General features: G+C 46.9%; 2 protein-coding genes across 5 annotated transcripts in view; one reads left to right on the forward strand and one right to left on the reverse strand.

Annotated features, from left to right (window-relative positions):
- On the reverse strand, positions 1–18,825 carry SPINT1 (serine peptidase inhibitor, Kunitz type 1). Its single transcript, XM_064714039.1, has 11 exons — positions 18,676–18,825; positions 18,024–18,496; positions 10,117–10,268; positions 8,599–8,737; positions 7,332–7,502; positions 6,631–6,657; positions 5,592–5,717; positions 4,652–4,702; positions 3,683–3,853; positions 2,962–3,018; positions 1–1,927 (listed from the first exon to the last, which is right to left on the reverse strand). Exons 2-11 carry the CDS (start codon positions 18,451–18,453, stop codon positions 1,731–1,733), a joined length of 1,521 nt encoding a protein of 506 aa, XP_064570109.1. The 5' UTR covers positions 18,454–18,496; positions 18,676–18,825; the 3' UTR covers positions 1–1,730.
- PPP1R14D (protein phosphatase 1 regulatory inhibitor subunit 14D) overlaps positions 17,128–23,818 on the forward strand; it is a 17,846-nt gene continuing 11,155 nt past the window's right edge. For 2 of the 4 annotated variants that reach the window (XM_064714048.1, XM_064714049.1), the window contains exons 1-2: positions 17,128–17,237; positions 21,488–21,663. The gene's annotated coding sequence lies outside the window, so the exon portion shown is untranslated. Of the gene's footprint in view, positions 17,238–21,487; positions 21,664–21,761; positions 21,948–22,205; positions 22,946–23,818 lie in introns of all 4 variants that reach the window. The other 2 variants (XM_064714046.1, XM_064714047.1) reach the window with 2 other exon arrangements.

A 23,818-nucleotide genomic window follows, 5' to 3' on the forward strand; every position in this document is an offset into this window, starting at 1 on the left:
TAAGACAAACATCTCTTTATTATCAGAGTAAGCACACAAAAAATAAATCAAGACATTAGGTTTATTGCATAAGCCACGATAGGCTGTGGGAAAAACAGAGAGATGGAAGAAATGATAAGAGATAGGTCACAAAAAGGAGGAATCTGACCCAGGAATGCTGAGGCAGATGCCTGTGATGGGGAGAGGCCTGCAGTCAGAATGCCAGCAGACTCTGGGCAGCAGTTTCTTTCCTTTCAGCCCAGGCATCAGCCCACGGAGGCAGCTCTCCTGCCACTGCACTTGAGAGGACCTGAGCCATGTCCTGAGCTGGGAATGCCTTCGCCAGAGCACTCCAGAACCACTCTGCCCTTGGCCCTGAGAGTCCCAAGCATTTAAACTAAAGTCTGTACATAGATTTATGCTATGTTCCTTACACACACACACACGCAAACACACACACACACACACTGGTTTCCTCTCTCTTCACAGCAATTTTCCAAGAGCAGCAGGCACTGGAAGTTTAGGGATTGGTGCCAGCCCCACAGCTGACAGCACATCAGGCCCTTCACAAATAGCTTCTTTTGCCTCAACAGAAATCCTCAGCTCACTGAGGTACAAGCCTGGACCAGCAGATGCAGGACAAAGCTCAGAAGCATCTCATTTGAAAGGGACTACAGGGGAACATATAGGACCAGGTCTGGGAACAGGACATTGGCAAAGAGGGGATTTCACATGCTGCCTTGCGGCCAGACATGAGCTTTGGACCTGCCAGAGCTGGGCTGGGCTCATCTTGCATCAGAAGGGACAAGCCAGCAGGAGCAAGGAAGCCTGTGGATATTAGCTGGTGGTATCCAGCCCACTCCTGTGCTCTGGGAGATGCCAGGGACTCAGGTCAGGCAGTGTGCTCAGAGGAACATGCAGTGAAATCAGAGTTGCAGCTTTCCTGCACAATCAGCAGGAAAAGTATGGACGTTTACTTCATGAGAGAATAAATAGCTATTTTCTCAATGTGTTTGGGTTCACTGGGAAAGTAACCAGGGCAACTCACAGAGAGAAAAACGGTGAACATGTACTGTACACAGGAGACTAAAACACAGCAGCCAGCCAGCAAAATGTCTAGGTGTGCTTTTCTGTTAAAAAACAAAGCCTAGTGACGTAAGCAGGTATTTCTGTTTCTGTCCATGTTGAAAACAGGAACTGCCAGAGAGTGTCAGAGAGCCCTTGGATCAGGTCTGAATGATTATGTGAATCCCACAGACCTCAAGGGATGCACCATGACCAGGTAGACTGCTGAAAGGCAGAGCACCTCACTGAAGAGGAGGAAAATACAAGTTGAGTGGCAGAAGGTGACACTGAAAACAAATTGCTGGCTGTGGTGAGCTTGCACCATTCACCAACATGAATGCTACACAGATCCAGTTCCAGACTCCTTCAGGAAGTTGAGCAAAGTTGTGCCCCAGGTTTGAGCAGGAAGAAAGATGTAATTCAGAGTTTCACTGGATTGTTTGAGGTTAGGAATGGATGGATGTCAGAGAGCAACAGAATGCTCCCAGCTCCTCACTTTGCAGAGCAGCCATTTAGCCTAGACAATCACAAATACTAGTACTGCCAAATCACAGTTAAATCTTGGCCTGATGCTCCAAATGTCTTCACACAGAATGAGTCCTTCAGGCACAGACCTGTGTCTAAAAACAGAACCCCAGAAGTTCTGGGGAGTGCCCCAGTGCTGATCTGGAGAGAGAGGCTGTAGGTCAGACTGGTTTGATGCCACTGCTGTAGAACAGATGCTCAGTGTCCTCTGTGGTGGAGAGGGTTGAGTTGGTGGCAGTGGGAGGCTGACGGCGGTGGCTGCTCTTCTTCCTTTTCTTCAGGAAGAAGTAGCCAATGAACACCAGGACCACCATGATGCAGATCCCGAGGAGCACAGCAATCACCACCTCAAAGGCACCTGCAGGAATACAAGAACGCATTAGAAGGGATGCTCCACAAACTCTGATGCAGCAGGAGCGGCCAGGATGAGGCAAGCACAAAAGCCATGCAGAAATTGTGCCGGCAAAGAGGCAACAGCCGACACGACAGCACGGTGGCCACCGCACAGGCGGCAGCGAAGGAAGATGGCAGCTGCATGTCACAGCCAGCCTGTGGCTCCCTAGGGATAGCTCCCAACCTTTCCCAGATGCACCACGCCCTCTAAAGGCTGCTCCGCAACTTTGACAGCCCTAGGAATATCAAATCCTTCTGCAGCAGCAGCCTTGTGCCATACCTCAACAGGGAGGCCACCAAACGGTGGTCACAGAAGGCACCTCCTGGCTGGGACAGACAACACCGAGGGAGTGTGCTATGGAGGATAGGCTGAGTTTGTGGGAAAGTACTCTTGGCAGGGCTGTGGGCACTTCTCCAACCAAGCAAACCCCTGTCTCATCAGTGGAGACAGTCAAACATGATGCTTTTGAGTGTGAATTTAAAAATTAAATCAATCTCTAGGATTTAGGAACAATAACCTTCATGTGACATTTTAAAAAGAATTTGTATTTCAGTAACATTGGGCTTTTTTAGTGCTGTAGAGAGGTTGTATAGGGTCATCACATTTCCCTACAGTCTAGCACTTGATATTATTCACATATCCACTTGAGCTTTCTTTCTTGAAGAAGTTAGTAGTCCTTATGTGAAACTGGTCCTTAGGAAGAGTTTTACTTCCCATTTTTTTATGTTGGACAATGGAACATTCATGCAAGTTGATGGAAAGAAAACCAGGAGTCTCTGTAAGAGCTACTGAGTCACAGACACAGGAAAAAATGGACCACAGCTGCACAATGCACATAAGCAGCTCTTGCCACTGCCAGCATCCCACAAGTCCCACACTGCTCCCCCAGCCTCAAAAGGGGTGTGGGAGAGAAGACTACTCTTTGCAAGGAAAGACAAAATATTTTTCAGGACAAGGAGAAGCAACAAGAAAGATTGGTTGGGAAAATTGTTACTCACTTAGCATAGCAGTTTGGGACTCAAATGATTCCCATCTTCGGCCAATGACATCTGCTTCTGAATTGGAACACAGAGGGAAGAAAAAAGGTTTTACAAAGAAGGCTGGGAACAAGGGATAAGACAGGTTTCTGAGGAGCATATTTCCAGTGCTCTGAAGTGACTGAAGGCACACAGCATCCCTCCTTGAGAGCCATGGCACTGAGCCCTCAGGGTGGGCTGTGAGGCCCTGTGTAGCTGAGGGAGGCAGTTTGCCTATTAGCAGGTACAGTTTGGCAGTATTCTTCCTGTTGGCCTCTAAAGCAATATGTACCAAGTGTACAGTGCAACCCTTTCCCTGCTTTGTTTAAAGCTTCAGGCTAGTATGTGTCATTGAGGACTTTCTCAATTTCTCCCCTCACACTTGGGGAGACCTGGAGCCAAGACACCAGGTTAGATTCTCTTCAAAGCAGATATATCTCTGGTTAGTTTTGTTATCTTCCTCTGTCTCTTCTTCAGTATTAGCACCCAAAATGCTTTCCACTCTGTGAAATGACAGGCTGCATTGCAGAAAGACGCTGTAGATCCCCCACAGACCATACTGTGGGTATGGCCAGGGTTTGACAGCAGAGCAGCTTTGACTGAAAGCTCCCAAGGCACTGCCTCTTTGGGACCACAGAACTTAATCCAAAGTGGGTTTCCCAGCTTGATCAGTAAAACTCCAGCCCTCACTATGTATGCTTACTTGTGATGCCTGAACACGATTTCATGCACTCTTCCTCTTGCTCAAAGTTGTTTCTGTTGCCCCCACAGCCCCCGTAGGTGAAGGGGTCACATTTCTCCAGGAAGGGGTTGTAGTACCAGCGGGAGATGCTCTCAGTGCACTGTCCAGTATCAGGCAAGTCCAAACAGTGGCCTGGCAAAGCAAGGCAGAGGTGCTTTAGCCCAAGCAGTGTCTTCCCAGAGCAGCAAAACTTTCTGCTCACAACAAAAGAGCACAAGCACCATGGCAGAGGAAATCCATAGCCGGAACAGTGGCTCTCAGGTCCCCACTGCTCAGTTGCCAGCTGGTCAAATTTGCAATGCAAAGGTGAGCTGGCACCTGCCACAAACCCAACTAGCAAGCAGAAAAAGGAACTTCAGAGTAAGGAGTCATGGTAAACCCTGGATTCACTCCCCTGTGGAAATGACCTGTCGTCCCTGGGAGGCAGAAGGGAACATGAAGAGCCTGGACACACAGAAACCACAGATCAGCTCAGGTCTCCTGTACAACCCAGCTGCATTTAAGTGACTTGAAATATATTCTTTTAGCCCTGTGATAGGTCTACTGTCTACAGTTTAATAAACAAGGCAAAGATATGGGATCAAGCACAGACATTGCTGTGTCCCCTACACTGCTTTGGTTGGCACCGTTTAAAAAAAAAAGCAAATTGTGCTGCAGGCTTGTGTACAGGCCAGGTACTGTGCCCAGCAAGCAACATGCATCAGACCTACCTGGATGGAAAAAGTTTAGGCAGGAGAGTCAATGCCTGCTGCCAACAGCTGCCCTCAAGGTGAGAGAACAGGCCCTTGCTCATTTTCAGTACAGGGACTATCCAGATGCTACACCTGGTTTTGGATTTATAGAGGGAAGCAGTTTTACCATGGAACACCAAACTGAAGAAAAAAACCAAAAGCTGGCAGAGGTCAGCCTAAGTGCTTGGATGGTACATACCTTGCTTATGTGTGACATTGATTTTCTGCAGTCTGTTGAACTCACGAGCATCTGCAAGGGAAACATTACATGTTGCTTTTCTCACCAGTTGAAAAGAAATGCCTCTGTCCATGCAGACATGGGCAGACAGGGCTTTCCTGCACCTTCTTTTGCTATCACGAGCCAGAGGAAGGGAATATCATTTGATGTTCTTATGTATCTCAAAGCCATGAGAGGAACATGGGAAAAATAAAATGTAGTAACAAGAAACTCTTCCCAATTTCCAATTCACATGTACAGAGACAAAACTAAGGAAAATAAAGGCTGCTTTCTTATTTTTGTTTTCCATCAAGAAGTATGGAAAGAGTCACTCCAGATTTTAAGAAATATAAAAGGGCACTAGTGCAGAATATATGAGAGGGTGAGAGAGATGCATCATAGGCTTGCAAATCTAAAAAGGCAACCAAACACCCACACATAGGAAAGAGATTATAGGAATTCAGAAGAGCTGAGGAGGGATGGAAGAAGGGAGGAGATAGGGTGCATTTACATTAGCGTAAGAAGACATTAAGGGGACTGTGCCACGGGACAGACTTGGAGAAATAGTGGTTTCCTTCCCCATTTCCCCACTCTAAGAGAGCAGGTAAGGTCATTCAGTGAGAAAAATATTGAAAGGGGACAGAAAGGCAGGCCTGAAGTCTTACAGATAGGTGCAGAGAAGAGAGTCAAAGCCCATTTAAGAGGCAGGAAACATCACAGAAGGAAAGTCATCTCTTGCAGTCAGCAGAGATACAGGACATGGCAGAACCTGCAAACAGTAATACTGTGGAAAGAGATAGTGCAGGGTCAGGAGTTAAGAACAGAAGACATCAAACAGTGTTGATTCAGCACCTGTAACTTACATTGGACCCATTCCTGGGCAGATGGTAAAGTTGTCTGAGCCAGAACTTAAAGTACTTACACTGCTCACAGTACATCTCATCCGATTCATCAGCACAGTCGGGAGTTTCATCACACTCCAGATAGGCATCAATGCAGCAACCATCCTTGCATCTGAAGTAGGGGGCCTGACAGTTCCCATTGCATACTGCATCAGAAACAGTTCAGATAGCTCATTAAAATCCATTGCTTCTCCCTGCCAGATGCTTTACAAAGGACTTAAAAGCTGCTGATAGGACTGGCAAACAAGAAACAAGGCAGACTGGTAAAGGTCTTTTCTCAATGCCACCCTAAACCCAAAAATAAAAAAAAATCCTGTTTATAAAGGAAACATTACTCTGGAAACAGCCATGTTTCCTCTCAGAAAGAAGTACATAGCAGGTAAAAGCAAGAATTAGTTACTCAGGAAGAATATGGAGACATTGCCCAAGCATGGGGGATTAAATTAGGAAAGCCAAACTGAAACCTGCACACTGGGCTGCAAAAGCTTCAAGCCTTTTTGCTCTAGAGGTGGTCCCAAGTGCTGAGTACTGTGCCCAGTTCTCAGCTCCCCAGCGACAAAAAACATTGGCATACTAGAGTATATCTCAGCAAGAGCCTGGAGCACAAGACCTCACATGAGGAGAACACAGAGACTGTAGAAGAGATATTCATTATGGAGCACAGTAATAGGATGAGCAGCAACAGACAGGAGTTGCAACAAGGGAAAGCAATCCAATATAAGGGGAAAAAATTATAATGAGGCTCATCAAACACTGGCATGGTTTGACCAATGTAAAATCTCTTTTTTCAGAGATACCCAAAACTGAACTGGATAAAGAGCTGAGCAACCTAGTGTGACTCAAACCTGGGCCTGCTTTCAGTAGTGGGTTGGATCAGATGACCTCTAGAGGTAATCCCCAACCTAAATTATCCTATGACATGAAAGTGAAAGGCTTACTACAGAAATTACTCTCCAGTGCCTCACTTTCCACAGAGTCCTAATCAAAAGCCACAGGAATGGACATGAGACACTCAACCCAGGCTTGCAGTAGGATTACACTGTCCTATGGGAGACTCACCTGGCTGTTGTCGCCCACCAACAGAACCTGAAGAGACAAGGGGAAAAATAAAATAAAATAAACTTGCCACATTTTTTCAGCTTAAGAACAGCTTTATTTGTTTTTAATGCCTTCATGTATCACATGAGAAGAGCATATTTTCTGGAAGGAGGCCCTGGATTACAGAGGTGAAATATGGATGCCCACCACTCAGAGATCCAGAGGAGCTGTACCTATGTGAGGCCTGGAGGAGTACAGGGGAACTTCCCACCACAAGGTAGACCATTTCCAAATTGTCTTTCTTTTCCCAGGCTTTAACCTCCTTCTTAAGCTGTGCACTGCAATGGGCCTGGCAGAGGCTCAGCCCATTTATCTGAGCAGCACTAAATTGTTCTCCATGGCTCGAGGGTGGCAATGAGGGAGATTAACTTCATTTCTGGTGCCCAGCAGCAAGATGCTGCACTCTGAATTTAGGCTTCAGATGCAACACAAAGATTGGATGAGGGTTTCTGCAGCCAGAGGAATACCAGGGACACTGTCCAGGGCTTCAGGAGCTGGCTCAGATATGTTGGCAGCTTAAGGCAATGACTTATCCACAATTGGCCCAGTCTCCTCAGCTTGCTGGGCTCTAACTAAGTATCAACCAAGAGGCTGCAGTACTTGTCCTTAGGGTCATCCCAATCCTATGAGAAAGAGGGATGCTGGATTTTTGAAGAACTCACCTCTGACGTTCTTGCAGGCGAGTTCACACTCCTCTTCCCGTAAGTAGTTATTCTTGTTGGGTTTGCAGCCACCAAAAATGAACTCCTCACACTGCTGAAGGCTCGGGTTGTAAAACCAGCGTGGAAAAGATCCCCGACACCAACCCACCTTCTTTGGAGTCAAACAATGCTCTGTCAAGAACGTTAACACAAAAGGGTCTCGGTTAGATAAGTCCTTTGGAAAACTTTCTGTTTTGTATATGTGAAGGCAAACAAAAATTTTCCAAAAGACATGTCTGAAAGGTTTATAAAATCTTGACCAACATGGAAAAGGAGACTAGGAAATAATGGAATTAATTTTTTTATATGAAAGGGAGGGTCACAAAATCTAATTAGAAGGTGCTACATCCACAAAAAAAAAAGGAGCTGCATCCCCACATAGCTCATAGTTAAGCTGTGAAACTCCTGGCTTCAGGAGGTTGCTGCTTTTCAAAGATTACATGAGGCCAAAAAGGGATTCATACATGGTTATTCAACACAAAGACACCATCTTCTGCTCAAAAACATCTCCCAGCTGCAAAATCCTTGGGGATTACTCAAGCATAGTAGGGATTTACTGACAGCATGTAATGTTCTTCCACTCTTTCCAAAGTACCAACCTCTGCACACTGTTGAATGCAGTGTATTGGACTTTGGTCAGACCTTTAGCATCACTTGACATGGCTGCTCTTATATTTTTATGGTACCTGAGGTAGGAGACATCCCCTGTTTAGCTACTAGTCAACCATTTGTCCAAGAACTCCTTACTCCTAATACACTTGTAATATTAAACATTTTTATCATTAAATAAAGCTATTAAAGAAAAAAAAAATCCAGGGATACATTGGATGTCCTGCAGATGACTCCACCTACCCTGCAAGCTAAGGGCCTTCACAGCAAAACCAAGAGTCAACAAGACCTTTCATGTTCTCCTGTTCTGCAACCTCAGTTGCAACCCAAGCTTCATCCACTCTGGTGTCACCCAGCAGAGAGCAATGACAGGCAGAGCAGATGGGGTTATTGCAGGCACCATCTCCTGCAAGAGTCCATGAAAGCTCCAAAATAGATCACTAAGAATGCAGAGACCTTGCACTACTAGCGCAGGCTGTTACTGGGAAAAGCTGACATGCAAGTCCAGGCTCTTGGCTGTGCTCTTCTCCCATGCACCCCTCTGAGAAGAGCACCAGTAATGCCAGAGCAGCACCCAGGCTCAAGGACTCCAGGTAGATATGTGTGGGCTCAGGCTCACCTTCTGTCTGCTCAGAGCTCAGCACCACGATGGTGATGTTGGTGAAGTCTTGCTGCTGTGCCGTGTCCGTGACAGTGAGCTGGAAGACGTAAGTCCCCACCTGGAGGTTGGAGATTTCTACCTGATCTTCTTCGTGCTTCTGAGAATGCAAAAGAAAGGCTTATGTAAGAGAAAACTACTTCCAAGGAAGAAGTGACTGAAGCTATGCAAGGTCCATGTTCCTGTATTAGGGAGAAAGGAACTTGGATGGAAACCTTCAAGCAGATGTCTGGCATGAAAAATGTCTCAGGACTAGACAATCCCCCCAAACCCATGGACTGGTGCCCAACTGCAATAGAGAGATAACAAGTACCACAAGCAGAATCAGATACTTCATGGTTTGGGGCATTGTGAAAGCACAAGGGAAAATAAAACTCTTTTGAGAGAACAGAAAAACTTGTAGTTTTTACTTAACTTTTTAAAACTCAAAACCTATTATGAATCATTCGCTTAGCACATAGGGAATAAGGTAGCTGTATTTAATTATTTTGTCACAATGTTGACAGAAACTTTTCTTCTATATTTACAATAGAATTGGACATTCATTTCCATGCTATCTCTGGTTTTGATTAGGTTTCAAAAGAACACAGCCTTGCCATATATAATTTTTATGTAGTTTAAAACAGTGTAATATTAGGGGACCTCCCCCCCTCCAAGGGAGTTGCCTTGGTTGGGCTAGGGCAAAGGGGAAAGGAAAGGAGCACTTGCTGGATTACACAGACCCCTTGGCACTTTAGAGTTCATCACTGCTGATGTTCAAAATCAGTTGTGGGCCTCAGGTACTCGTTAGCTAATTCTTCCAAAAGGTGCTGCAAGAATTCCACATCAACTCCATGGCTTTCCAGAGCATTTTGTAGAAGTTTAAAATAAATAATTTGCCATTCTAAAGCCACAATTCACTTTTAACATCTAGCAAATAGGCAGCGTGCACACCCCAGAGATCTTGGATCTCTGCTCCAGCTCAGATAAAATAGGAGGAAGAAAACAATTTAAAGAGAGGCAAAGTCCAGGAAAAGCCCCAGGAGAACAGCAGAGCCCGAGACCAGATTGTACAGAGACAGAAGAGGAAATAAACTAAAGTGGACAGAGTAAAACTAAGAGAAGGCCCTTCACTTAACTACGGGATCTTGGGACCAGAGGCAGCTCTTGCATGGAAGCTCTGCCCTCTCAGCTGCTCCCACCCAGGCAGGTCAGGTGTTGCTCAGGATGGCTTGTGACAGCATCCTGTGCAGGGAGCCTGAGACATAATGAGGCCAAAAATGACATTTCTAAATAGTATGTGAGACAGGGAGGGCAACTGCAAGGACCGCTCCATAGTTTTTGGGAACAGGCTCCTGCATGGACTGGCTTGAAGAGGGAAGAACAAGGTGAACTTTAAGTCAAGATTTAAGGTGACCTTTAAGTCAGGGCTCTGACTGACCAACCTAGTGCAGAACACAGGTGCCATGAGCAAGCTGCTTATTCCCTGCAGCTCCCTACCTTCATCTCCGCAGAGGGGTCGCCAAGGATCTGCTTCCATTCATAGCTGACTATCCCATGGTCATCTGTGCTCTCTGTGCCTCTCAGCATCACTGGCTCCCCTGGCTGTACCCGCATGTCCTTGACAGCACGGGCTATTGGAGGGTGGTCATCTGCAGAAGAAATGCAGAACAAGGCTTGGGTAAGAGGCTGAAGGGTCCAGTCCTTGTCTCCACTACAGGAAGACAAGGGAAGGGGATTCTTCCAGGCTAAATCAATCCAGACTTTGACTGCTAAAAGGAAAACATTTTTATAGAGCTGTGCCCCTTGTAGCCTGAGCAACCAACAGGCAATCAGTACCGTTATTAGTGCCCTCACGAATTTAATAAGTCCACAACCCACTATGGCTCCCTGGGCACTTCTGTCCCCAGGAACCACCAAAAGAGGGGTGGCCCTGTGGCTACAGCCATTGTGCTCCTGAGAGTGGGACCACATCCTCGCAGAAGAGCTCAGAGCAACGCCCGCCCTTCACTTGCCGACACGGCCTCATGTGGGTGGTGAAGAATGTGGAACTGACTCCCATCATTCCTCCCACTACCTCTAAGCACTACATTAGTGTATTTAGCCAGAGCTATACAATGTGGGACTTGGATGGGAAATATTTCTCTTCCAGCTCATCTTCCACCCCACTCTCTGACATACACGCTTTCAAGACAGCACAAAAAACCATTCATGAGATTGTTATTTTTGTACTGTTCCACAGATTACCTTACCAGCAACTTCCACAATCTATTAAATGTTTTTCCAGACTGTAAGTACAGGAGATGTAAACTGATCCCTGCCCATGCCAGCAAGAACAGGCTATACAATGACACTGGTGAGCCTGACTCATAGTTCCTTCTGGCCTGAACGTCTCTGATTGCAGGCTTTGTGCATTGCTCAGCCCATAAAACTCCACCTGGTAGCACCTGTATCAAGTCCAAGACTCAGAGTTCCAGCTGAGCCTGAGTCTTTTGTAAAGGCACAAACCATCACTCGTAAGCGAGATAGAAATCACTCTGCCATTACACTGTTCTATCAACTGTGACTGAAGGAGAGGATTAGTGTCCAAACCCCTTAGAAAATTACTCCATTAGCTGATTATTTTCACTGATGCAGACTTACTCCTAATTTCCTGTTTGAATTCTGTGTGTCTGGATTCAGAGCCCAGCTGCTGACTCTTGCTGCAGTCTACTGAAGGGACATTTAATACAAGGCATACGTACAAACAAACCTGACATTAAAACAGGCCACTTAGTTCTTTTGTCACCTTGTACACACCACTGCAAGCTCTGGAAAGGGGTCACATTCCTGCCATCCCTGCTAGGCAAACACCAGGAGCCCGGCAGGGAGAAAGGCAGCCTACTCCCTGCCACTGTCCTGCCAGGGTGAGCCCAGTAGGTGGGTGCAATTGCACAAGGAAAAGACCAGTTTTTCAACAACACAGGGGCTGATCCTTAACTCGTGACTCCAAATCATGTTTTTTCCTTGACATACGTGAGCACATACACTTTAAACAAAAAATTTCAGGCCAAACATCCAGCTACTTTGGGTTGTGGGTTGCATGATCAAGTAAAAACTCAGTTCTATTCAATGGGTCAGCACCTTCTCCAGTTCCCATCTCTGATTAGCCAAATTTACTGACTCTCTTCACACCCAGAAGAAGAGTCAAGAGTATTTCTTTATTTGTGGTGACTGCCAAGGAGTAATGCTCACTAGAATTTAAGGACCTGTTTTTCAAGTCTATCCCTTTTCTCCTTAGGATGCCTGAAAGTTCAGTGACTTTGGAGTATTTCTGCCACACTGACTGCATGAAGCCTTCCCTGGCAAGATGGCTGTTTTCCACCTGAGCTTCAGAACCAAGTGCTGACCGACCCACAGTGAGTATCAGCAAACTGCTCATACAACAGAGACTCCACTATTTTGCTCTGAAAGTCTGTAGGAAAAATGAAAGTAACCTTTGCTATAATGCTCTTTCAACCATGGAAAGTTTCTGCTGTAAAACTCTGTAATTAGCAGGGAGGTTAAAGCTTTATGATGCTGTCTGTGGCGTGCTTTTTACTGTGAAACATACTCCTGGAGTCACATTGTCACCAACAATTTCCTCTCCCATTTATATAACACAATAGTAGGGGATTTAGCTTTTCTTTATGATTCCAGAGGAAAGCATGATAGAGGGACTCCAAATTGCTTTAAAAAGTTTTATTGCTCATGCTCTATTCATGCCTGAGACCCTGATTTTTGCGTTCTAAAAAAATTCTTGTTTAAAAGCCCATGCAGTCAGTGGTTTGTCTGGCTTCAAATTAGTTAGCTTGAACCAAAATTGATGGGGGATTGGAATTTAAAAGATAATCATTTCTACAAGGGCTTCAAAAATAAGCATCTAAGTGGGGGAGAGACCCCACTAGGGACCTTGCTATGCAGGCACCATTGAGATCCCATGGCAGAATGTATTTGCAAAGCTCACAGTTTGGAGGTTTTTCTCTTCTGGAATTCAGATATTAGCTTTTGCCCTTGAGATCTATAGAAAACCAGATTTCCTCCATTCCAGAGCTCATGCAGATACATCCTGAGTAGCTGAGACTACAAAGCAATGCTTAAAAATACCTCAGGATGATTTGAGGTTGTCACTAGAAAGACAAGGAAAGCTTTCTCATGGTGACTGAGGGGCCCTTACAGCCCTCTGCTGACTCCTGCTTTGCAGGAGCAACTTGCAAACGAGACAAGTGTGGTTTGCACCAGGGACAAAAGCCACTGCTCATGCCACTGACTGGGTCATGAGCAGAGACAGGAGCAAAAATGAGGCCACCCAAATTCCAGCATCCATGAGACACAGGACCTTGGAGATTTGAAGTGTCAGAAGCCAGCAGAACCTGTCTGCTGCAAAAGAAGGTGGGCAGCAGTGTGGCTCTTCCCACAAATGTTAAACTTCTGCTGCTGCATTGCTTCCAGGGAAGTCATTCAAAAGTTAACAGCTATCCACACTAGAAAACTCTCCATTTCCATGGGCAGAGGTAATGAAGGATGAAACTGCTGCCACGGTATTAATTTGCCTGAGGTGGAAAGAGAGAAAAGGGAACAAGGCAACACAATGCAGTGCCTGGAGAAAGAGAAATACAGGCTCTTTCTTTAGGGCTTCATCCTGGCTGGGCAGCAAATACAGTCATGATAAAGCCATAGAGTTTTCTAACAACTCATGCACAGCCAAGTAGCTCTCAGCATTAGTTTCTAGAGGTTTTTGTAATAGTTTGTAAGTGCTGCACAGAGCAGATCAACTTAACCTCTCTAAAACAATACAGTATGACTGAATGGATTATACTTTCAGAATAACATAAGATGCTGCTGTCACTAGGTTCCCTTCATCCTTCCTCAGAGTGTGGGAAACCACTCCTATCTGCTTTGGCAGGCAGAGGGAAAGACTCTCCCACAGGTATTTATGCTATTTTAGTGAAGATTGGTTTGTGCCTCCAGGCTCTTTGAGGAGACTGGAGCTCTGGAGACAGGACACAATGTAGCCACTTCAGTAAATGCTGCATGACAAACACTCACTCATTTCACAGCAAGCAGAGTGCAAGGCCCTCATCACCCACTCTGAGCAGGGAGCTGGACCAGCCAGTCCTCCAGGACCCTTCCAGTACACATGAGCCTCTGAACCTGTGCTGTGGGTACTGACTGTGCCAATTCCCATCTCCTGGCCTGAGCTTAAGGATGAGCAGCTGGCTCAGGGCTCAACAGCATCCCCCAAAGGGGACCTGTCCCAGCCCCAGCTGTGATACCACTGCTGCTCATTTTAGCTGTCCACAGAATGGAAACCAGCATGGGACCAAACATTTGAGGAGGGATGAGATTTACTCCTGGGGAGCTCTCCTTTTGAATTGCATTACCAAAGTTTTAGCCTGCCAATCTCCCTCCATGGTGAGGCAGGAACAGACATATCTGATCAGAGCCCTGTGGTTCTTTCTGTCTCCCACTCATAAGCCTTGGATTCAACAGGAGTAGAAGAGTGTCACTGAGCATTACAAAACAACCACAAAAGGTTCAGTTCAAGAAATGGACAAAGGTTCAGTTCAAGAAATGGACAAAGGTTCAGGGAGGTTATTTTCCAGTTTCACACCCAAAACTGGTTTGCCTAGACGAGAATAAGCTGGGCTAGTTACTTAAACACTGGGCTCCATTATAACCAATAAAGTGCATGGTGAGCCTGCCCCTCCCGGATGAGCCAGGCAGAAAACTCGCACCAAAGTTCAGGCTCAGGAATCATTTAAGAAGATTGTGCCTTTTAACAATAACATCAGAGACTTCAGGCTGTACGTTAGCTGAAACAGGCAAGAGACAGTGCCAGGCTGTCGTCACCACCTTATGAAGAACTCAGAAACTCTTGCTCTGCAAAACACTGAAAATATATTCAGAAGATGTGCAGAATCCAGATTTCATGTTGACTGCAGCCACAGGTTTTTCTGAAGTCATAACAATGTAAGAGTGGCAAGAGTGGGTTACAGCAGGTTCTCCTGTCCCTGTGTTCACTTGCCATCCATCATTGTGGATGCTTGAACAGAAGCAAGAGCACTGCAAGAATATGCTCTTCCAGCTACTTCCATCAGGCTCCAGAAACACTCCAAGATTAAATTTGTCCATTCAGCAGCCCCCAGCTGTGTGCTCTCTTTCAAGTGTTACCTAGTCTCCTCCTAAACATATGTAAACCTCTTAATTCAACAGGTCTGCTCCCTGTAGTAGCAGTAGTAGTGTGGGTCTTATAACCTGTGACTTTTTTGTTTAATATCACCCACTGGAATCACTCACTGGGTATTTCATTATTCACTAGAAAAAACATGCATTTAATTCTTATCATTGCAGAGGGTGTTGAAAGAATGACACAGGTAAAGACTCCCAGGACACCTGACAGCAGGCATACAGGAAAGGAATGCATGATAAAGCAGCAGATAAGCTTCCTGCAGACCCTTAGGGCCAGAATCAGGGGGCTGATAGTAACCTGGGATACAGAGTAGTCACAAAACTTCATGTTTTAGCAGTGATACAGTGCAACAGCAGGAAAACAACACAGTTCTGTCTCCAGTCCAAAACCTGGGCCAAGATTTTGGGAGGAAGACCTGACATGCCAAAACCAGCTTCCTTTAACGCTTGTTTCACCCGGCCTCTCCAGGCATCCCTAAAAGGCCCAGAAGCAAAAATGCTGTAGAGCTTCCTTGTGCTGCCAGGCAGACATGCTCAGTGCCAGAGGCTCCTGCACCTGCCCCATTGTGCCCTTCCCCTCTTCCCCCTCACTGACTGCCAGGCATCCACCTTCCTGTCCAGACAAGTCCTGCATGGACCCAATTCCAGCATCATGGTTGGAAGGGCGTGGGGTTTTGCTCTGGATTTTTTTGCTTTATATCTGAATCAAAATGGACATCCACATTTTTAAGTATCTCATCAACTGCTGTAGGGAGGAGGATTAAGTTATTTCTCCAGTAACATAACTCCCTGGGTCTCTTTCCCCTGCTAGCCCTCCAGTGTCATTCAAAGTTATTCAAAAAGCTTTTGGTATCAAAGACAATGCCTAAAATATTCAGAGAGGAGGGAAACACATTTCCAATAAAAGCACAGCACGAACATTGCAGCCTGACCCAAATAACAGCGGTGAGTGCCCAGTGTCTGTCACTACAGCTGGAGACCTGCCTGGCACCCAGCACCCTCTGAAAGACAAAGGCAGCTCTAGAAGAGACCAAGCCCTTCCTACTCCCACAGCAGCCCGAGGCACAAGCCCCATGTGAGTAAGGAGAGGCACCCAAACTGCATTTCTGGAGTGCTTTTCACCTCTCACTGATAAACCCTCCCGGGTCTTCCTGCTCCACCACAGCCAAGCCAGGATCGGTGAAAGGAGCACCAGGGGAGGATTGCAAGACAGCAACTTCATATTCTGGGGTGCTGCAGCTCGGTGCCATATTTTAGCAAACATGTCACTGCTGGTCACACAGAGAGGTCAGTGACCCTGGGACACTTTCTGAAGACCTGCACACATGGAATGCCAGGTCCTGGGACCAGCCCAGGGACAAGGTCCTTGCAGTCTTCTTGTATGAGGCACTGCTCCACAGAGGTAAAGAGGCTGAATTGCTCAAGAGTACATTGTATTTTAATCTAATCTTGTGAAATCAGGATGTACTAGAGATGATGCATTCCCTTTTCCTCCTACAGCAAAGCATATAGGAGTTTAGATAGCTGCCAGCATGCCACCTCCAGTCTTGGTGATGTGGCATTCAGTTCCTCCCTAACTGCAGCTCCTGTGAAAAGGATTTTAAGCCTGGAACAGAGATGTGGGGGAACAACTGAAACAGTCAGACCCCTGACAAAAAGCCCTAAAATCCAGTAGGAAGCCATGAGGAGAGGATCAGGAGGACCAACACTGCCACACTGCCATTCATACCAGCAACACCCAAGGGCCGCTTCAGAGAAGTTGCGCCCTGCTCCAAAGCCCTCACACTGCTACTCAGGATGGAGAAGTGGTCATTGTGGAGCTTGGGGCCATTTCCCACTTCCAGCACCCACAGGCCCCAGGCTGGCACATCCCAGCAGAAGATCAAAGATCTATTCAGCTCACATCATCAAGCCCTTGCACCCACCTGGATGCTCCCCTTGCCATCTTCACAGATCCTTTCCTTCCCACAGGTGGGCTGGGAGGGGGTGTGAGGAGGATTACCCATAGAGATATCCCTAACAGCCCTGCCCAGGGACCAACAAATGATAAACTGGTTACGGTTGCCAAAGCCCCAGCCAGGCTAGAAACATGTCAGCCTTCCTAGGCTCCAACCAAAACAGAAGGAGGGGGCAAAAGGAGAAGCTGCTGTGGTTTTAGTGTTTCTGAGCACACTGCAATTCTCTGGAGATGGCAGGTGACCAGCTTCAGATTAGTTCCTTTTCCACCTGGCTCTCTGTGTCCAGGTGCAATCTTTTAGAGCAGGGAAACAGGGATTGCAGAAGAGAAACCCACCTCCAAAGGGGAAATGTTATGACCAGCTGCTCCTCTCCCAGCAGCATCAAGCAGAAACAGCCCCAACAAGCAGAGAAGTACAGACGCACCTCACTATCCAGGCTGCTGTTAAATAAAGGTAAGTGGATTGCATCCTGCCTCCAACCCCTGAGCAATTAAGAGATTAATGCAGCCCTTTAAAACCTGGTGATGTGTAGCTTTTTAGAAGATTTCACTTTCCAACCTCAAAGGCCCAGGGGAAGGGAGAAGAAAAATAACACCTTTTTCTCTACATTGCCAAGCAGCAAAATCTCTGACTGGTTAATCACACACTCCACCTGTTTCAAACAGGTAAAAGAGAGATTCCTTATTCATTTACTAACAAGTAAACTGAGGCACAGATCTTAAAAATGAGCATTGGGGTTTGGGAAAAACCTTTGTGGCAGAAGAAAACACAGAAACCATCTTTAGCATCACCCTACCCCGAGTGTTTGGCAGCACTGCTGCTCATAGGATGGCCGGAGGAGCTGGCACCAGGTGACCTAATGCTCATAGGATGGCCAGAGGAGCTGGCACCATTAATGCTCATAGAATGGCCGGAGGAGCTGGCACCAGTGACCATTAATGCTCATAGGATGGCCGGAGGAGCTGGCACCAAGTGACCATTAATGCTCATAGGATGGCCGGAGGAGCTGGCACCATTAATGCTCATAGAATGGCCGGAGGAGCTGGCACACAGTGACCATTAATGCCCATAGGATGGCCGGAGGAGCTGGCACCAGTGACCATTAATGCTCATAGGATGGCCGGAGGAGCTGGCACACAGTGACCATTAATGCCCATAGGATGGCCGGAGGAGCTGGCACCAGTGACCATTAATACTCTTCCAGACCCGGCTTGCAGGGATCCATTACAGGCACCTTACCACTGGGTCTGTGATTCTGCATTGCCAGGTAGGAATCGTACACGTCCTTCTTCAAGAAGTTGAGAAAGCCGATCTTCCTGGCAAACCTGCAAACGAAAGCCTTCTCATAGAGGCAATTGAGGAGAAAGCAGCCCTGTATGCGGTCTTCCTCCGAGCGCGGGCCCTGCTCCACGAGAGCCAGGTTACAAGCGGGGTCCTTGCAGCAGGCTCGCATGCAGTCCCTGCTCCGGTGCACCATGGGGGACGACAAGAAGGTGGCTCCATTCTGCACGGAGGCGTCTGTGTCCAGCACCCAGTCCGGCAGCCCTGCCGTGAAGTCCTCCAGGCACATCTCACCGAAGGGTTTTTCCCTCTGCCCTTCGCCCAAGCGCAGCGCCAGCACCAGGCAGACCCAGGGCACAAACCACGGACCCGGACTCCTTCTGGCCATCTTGGCGCCCCGATTCTCACTGACTTAAGACTTCAGTCCTTTCCTAAAGGGAGGGAGAAGACATATGAAGCTAAGAGGGACAGCGTTCGGGTGCATGACCACCCGGGGCGAGAGGGAGCCGGAGCACGGCCGAGGCTGCGCTCCGGATTCCGGCTCGCCCCGAGGCAGCCGGGGTGTCCCCTGTCCCCGTCCCTGAACGCAGGCGTGTGCTCTCAGCCCCACCTGGGCGCTCTCCGCTCGGCTGCTGCGGGAGGGAGCGGGCTGTCCCCGCCGCCCCGCTGTGCCTTCACCCCCAGGTGCGCCTTCAGCTGCGTCCAGCCGAGACAAAGGCTCGGCGAACACAGGAAGTGAAAACCAACTCCCTGAGAGAGTGGAAAAAAAAAATCAAGTCACTCCCTCGCATGCTGAATTGCGTAAGAGGAAGGGGAGGAGAGGCAAGCTGATACGATCTTCTACTCCCCTTGGAGCAGAGCCGAGCTGGATTCTCTCGCTGCCGCAGGTGCGAGCGCAGCCGCTGCAGAGGAGCATCCCGCCTGCTGGGGGCTAGCTGCATCCCCGTGCTAAGGATGCTCCAGAGGGACTGAAAGCCGAGAAGCAGGCGGTCTGTGTCCTGTGGCAGTCGCCCTTGTGCTCGGTGTGGTCACCGGCACCACTAGCCCTTGTCTCGCTAGCCCAAATGAGTCAGCCTTGCAGCCTGCCTGCAGTGCTCACCGCCGCCGCTGCTGCAAGGGGTTTTGTGCTCAGCGTACCCATCCCGAAATCATGAATTCCCTGCTCTTGGGACACAGTATTTTTTGGTTTTTACAGCGAAAGCCCTTGGGATCGTACCTGGAGGCTGCCTGAATGGCAGGACCCCTGCTACCCCAGCAGTGGAAATCTAAAATAATCACCCCCCGCACTCATGAGCAGCACTTCATTGTTCTCCTCAGTCTCGTACAGGTTAGACATGGTCCGTTTGTAGCACCTTGCCTTGCAGGACGGTGCTCTTTGGGGCCACACGAATGCAAAGGCTGCCTGTCCATATATTTATTTCCCCCCTTCATGCTTTTACTTGGAGATCCATGACCAAATTCCTCTGTTCAACACATACACCTGTGTCATCCACCCCTCTATGTGTAAACAGTCCTAAAACCCCTGGGCAAACTGCTCTTATCCCTCTGTCATTGTCCTTAGGAAGGCTGGGAGTGTTGGCAATTTGCTTGGACATTATTTATAATGAAATACTTCATCACTTAAAATAACAACAGCAAATCTGAGATGGCATTTCATAGTATGTCTTCAGAAAGAGGTGGTGAGCAGCAGCTATGTGTAAAACAACAGTTGGCTTTGTGGTTTGTGCAGCAGCTATGTGTAAAACAACAGTTGGCTTTGTGGTTTGTGAGACCACTCTGGTGTCTAGCATTTCAATTCTTGCTGTTTCCTTTTGTAACTCTGATCCAGGATTTCAGGAGTCCTCACAGGATTTCTTGGGAGGCCTTAGAGACACGTTTTCTGCCTCCTGGCTGTCACAAGCACGGCAGGAGGATAATGTTGTGGGAATATAATTTTTCCTTACCTCTATTGACTTTCTATGGCGCCTGATGTTGACATTTGTATAGTACTGACATCTATAGGAAAAAGGAATTGCTTTGATCTGGCAGTGGTAAAGTATAAAATAAACCTTGAAATTTGATAGAGAAAACATGAATATCCGCAGAGAAAGGAGATGTTTTCTTTCCTCATTGGCTTTATGAGTCTTTGTCAGAAGAAGCATGGGTGTCTCCCACCTCATTTACACATCAGACCTTTTGGACCTGCTTGCAGACCATGCAAGCAGTAAAGGGGGAGCTGATCTTGCTTGTTTTGTTGTATTTGAACATCTAAATATGTGCAGAAGAAACAAAAATGGCAACAAGGTTGTCTCCTCCTGTTCTGCACTGCCTGAGATGCTCTGCTGGGAACTCTCTTGTGTTTAACCTGGAATAGATTTTTCCTGGATAAATATTCAAAGCCTTCAGAGTGGAGCCAGGTAAGGCTCAGTGCAGTTCTCTGACAGAGGAGCAGGGAGCAGTTGGCCCCAGGGCAAACCAGTGACTGTGTTTGGGTATCTCCACTGGCAGAATTGTGCCTAAACACTGCAGTTTGGCATTTTTGCCTCACTGACAATAATTTAATCTGCCTCAGCAGTAGTGTTGTGTTACAAAATCTGTCACAGATTTCCTGCACTCCTGAAGGACATGATGTCTCTTCTTCTTGTGCCAAACAATACGGGGGTAATGTAATTCCTACAAACACAGAACTGTGAGGATTCATTGGCATCTCTAATGTCTCCCTCCACTCTTAAAAAAATATTTGTGAAAGCCCCTTCATTAGAGGATGAAGCCTAGCCTTTAGAATACATGTTTTTGTTGGCTTTTGGCAGAAGGCTGTGCTAAATTCTGCTGCAAGGTTTTCTGCTGTTCACCCTGACTGTCTTTATAGTCACTTCATACTTAGTTTTATTCAGTATATTCAGGAACAGTAGCACAGTTTCTAAATATTCCCAGTTTATTCTGGAGGAATTCAATAATTAAAATTTTAATTGAGATTGGGCCCAAGGTCAAGGACTTCTACTAGGAGCCCCTCTCTGTGGCAGAGCTTTTCTTCCAACTCAGTAACTCCATTTTAGCTCTAAATGGAGTTAAAATGGAGTAACCTAAACCTCAAAATCCCATTACAGACCTCATCTTCTGCAAAATGAATAAATTCCCATGGATTCAGCTGAGACGTGTATTATTCATGTTAGCATGAAGGGAAAGTAGGGTGTGTGATTTTATAACTCGGGAGTGTTTTTAAGGGGTCCTGAAACAGTGAGTCATTGTTAACTTTTGTCTGTCCTTAAAGCGTCTGCTCTCAGTCTGGAAAGAACTATTCCGACAATGACTCAGGGGGGTAAATCACACCATAGTTTAATATTTGACTAAGATTAAAAGAGATCTTAGACATGCATGCCTTCTAACAAATGCAGTGCAGGAGCCTCTATCACCTGCCTTTTTTCTGTGTGATTACTCTTCAGACCACAGCGCCTTTGGCAGCTGGATGCTCACCTTCCAGGAGGAAGTGACTCCAACAGGCAAAAAAATAAGGAAGGCTTGATTCAGGTTCCCCTTTGCCCCGCTGTGTAGCCCAGCTCCACGGCATCATCATCTGCAATGACTTCCTCACAGCAGCTTGTCCTACCAGCTACTGCAGGTAAATCCATTCTGCTGTGTTTTACCTGGGAACTGCTCCATGTGTAATTAAAACTTGGGAGACAGGTTTGCTTGTTTGTTTTGTTGTATTTGCCTCAGGTTAAAGCTCCTGGTGTGGTTTAGGGGTGAGACCCGGATGCAAGGGATGGCACAAAGATGTGGCAAAGGAAGGAGACAGGAAGGGATCTCATCAGGCTATGACTAACCACTGGTCCTGCGGAACAAAGCAGGAGAAAGGATGACAGCCTGCTGAGTCCTCCTGAGAGCCGTTCCCATTGCATCGAGGTAGCTTTGGGGAAGGGAGTTACAATGAGGCTATATTGTTTCTTTGGGGATGTTCTTGTCTACGGTTTCATGGCACTGGTTTTTATTTTAATGTTGTTGGTCAAGATAAACCCTTAAAGGCTGGAGCAATGGGAAAGGAAGAGGTGGAAATAGTGTCTAGACTGGTTACACCAAGAAAGTATTTGCATTTTTTTATATGCTAGGCTTTTACAGGGACATAGGTATGAAAATGTGAAGCAAAAACCCTTCAATTTGCAGGAACTAGAAGAAACTTACATTTCCCACTGAAGTTCTCACAGACAACTTGGTTTGTTCTTCATTGCACCAGTGGGCGGAACAGGATCGGCTATAGGGTTCCCTATAGACTCTCTTCCATTACTTCCTACAGCAACTGCATCCCCAGAAATCTTCTTTCCACACCTTCAGGCCAGCTGCCAGTGCCTCGTGGGAAAGTCTGCTCTCCCCTCTGCTTGTAGATGGCATTTTCCCTGCAGGTTTGAGCAGTACAGCCCCTGCAAATGGAATGTACCCTTTCAAGAGGACTGGGTCATAATAAACTTACTGGTGCAAGAGCTGTACAACTTCTGCAAGCCTAAAATGTTGAAAGCAGGCTGGAAAACAAGGACGATTCCCTTCAACTATTCAGTTTGAGTAGTGCTTTTACTGTCTCCAAGTCCACCATTCAAAGACTTGCTGAAACTTCTGTGTTACATGAAGACAAGTAACACATGTCAGTTATGCTATCAGTGTCTCAGACATCTTCCTCTAGGGAAACAGTAATGAGGGAGAGCAACAAACAAGAGGGATAGAAACAAACAATGTGGGCAGGTTTTCGAAGATCTCCAAACAATTATTTTGGCATCCAATTCACCTTGTCAGCTTCACTAAGTATTCAAGGGGAAGGGGGCCTTCTTCCTCAGTGGAGATGCTTACTCAACCTGCTACCTCCAGCCAGTCTGTGGATGGACACAGACAAAGAAAATTGGTGTGCCAAAGGAGTAGGTGCAGCTATTTCTCACTTACCCTTCTGAACTGCTGATGAGACATCAGCCTTTATGCTTCACTTGACTGCTAGTAACTGAGGCCAGAGGAAGGGCAGGTGGGCAGGCCAGCTTACCTGACCTCTTTATTACTGAGATCTCTCTATTCTCTGAGACAGTGCCAAAGAGTGCAATTTAGGTCAATCAGTCAAATTGGGAAATGTTTTCCTCTGGCACTTGTCATTATTCCTTGCCAGTGCCCTTTCAGTGCCTTATGAAAGGTGAGCCTGTCAGGAGAAAGGAATAGGGCTGATTACTGACACCTGGCTTCTCAGCCTGTGCTGATGGGAAGGTGGTAGTGCTTCTCAGGGGAAGCTGGGGACTTTATGAGCTGGATATTCTTTTCTGCTTCCCTACATCTCCAGAAGCTGAGGGTGAGAGATGATGCATTCTCCCTCTACTTGCTAGAACTCTAGGGCTATGATGCAGGCTTTTTGGTTTCCATGCTCTCATGGAGATAACTGAAAAATAAAGAAAGTGGATGATGGACATCAAGGTGCTGGGTGTACTGGGCTTGCTCACCTAGGGCTCTGGGTTTTTTAAATCTCCAGTTCTGGCTACACTGTCTTATTGCACAACATTTTTTCTGTGCCTATTCCTGTTCCCAGGAAGGAACAGAACCTCTTTACCTTGTGGTGTCACTGTAGTATTGATACAGTCACCTCTGCTGGCTTCTCTGGTTTAATTTGTGTTAACTATCACACTTGCAACCACAGGGAAAGTGATTATTTTCTAAAGCAGGTGGAGAGTGGCTTCTGCTGTATTGAAGGGAAATGTTCTTTACTCGGCTGGGACTCAAGGGAAAGGGGCCAACCTGGTTCTGTGGAAAGA

The sequence above is a fragment of the Zonotrichia leucophrys genome, chromosome 5 (assembly GCF_028769735.1).
Source record: "Zonotrichia leucophrys gambelii isolate GWCS_2022_RI chromosome 5, RI_Zleu_2.0, whole genome shotgun sequence".
NCBI lineage: Eukaryota > Metazoa > Chordata > Aves > Passeriformes > Passerellidae > Zonotrichia > Zonotrichia leucophrys.

Excerpts from the sequence above, each read along its gene's own strand:
- SPINT1 (XM_064714039.1), bottom strand. The coding sequence starts at position 18,453 with ATGGCCAGAAGGAGTCCGGGTCCGTGGTTTGTGCCCTGGGTCTGCCTG. Across the intron at positions 3,854-4,651 it reads CAATGTCACACATAAGCAAG|GCCACTGTTTGGACTTGCCT; the intron begins GTATGTACCATC and ends TTGCTTTGCCAG. Across the intron at positions 3,019-3,682 it reads ATCGTGTTCAGGCATCACAA|AAGCAGATGTCATTGGCCGA; the intron begins GTAAGCATACAT and ends GTTCCAATTCAG.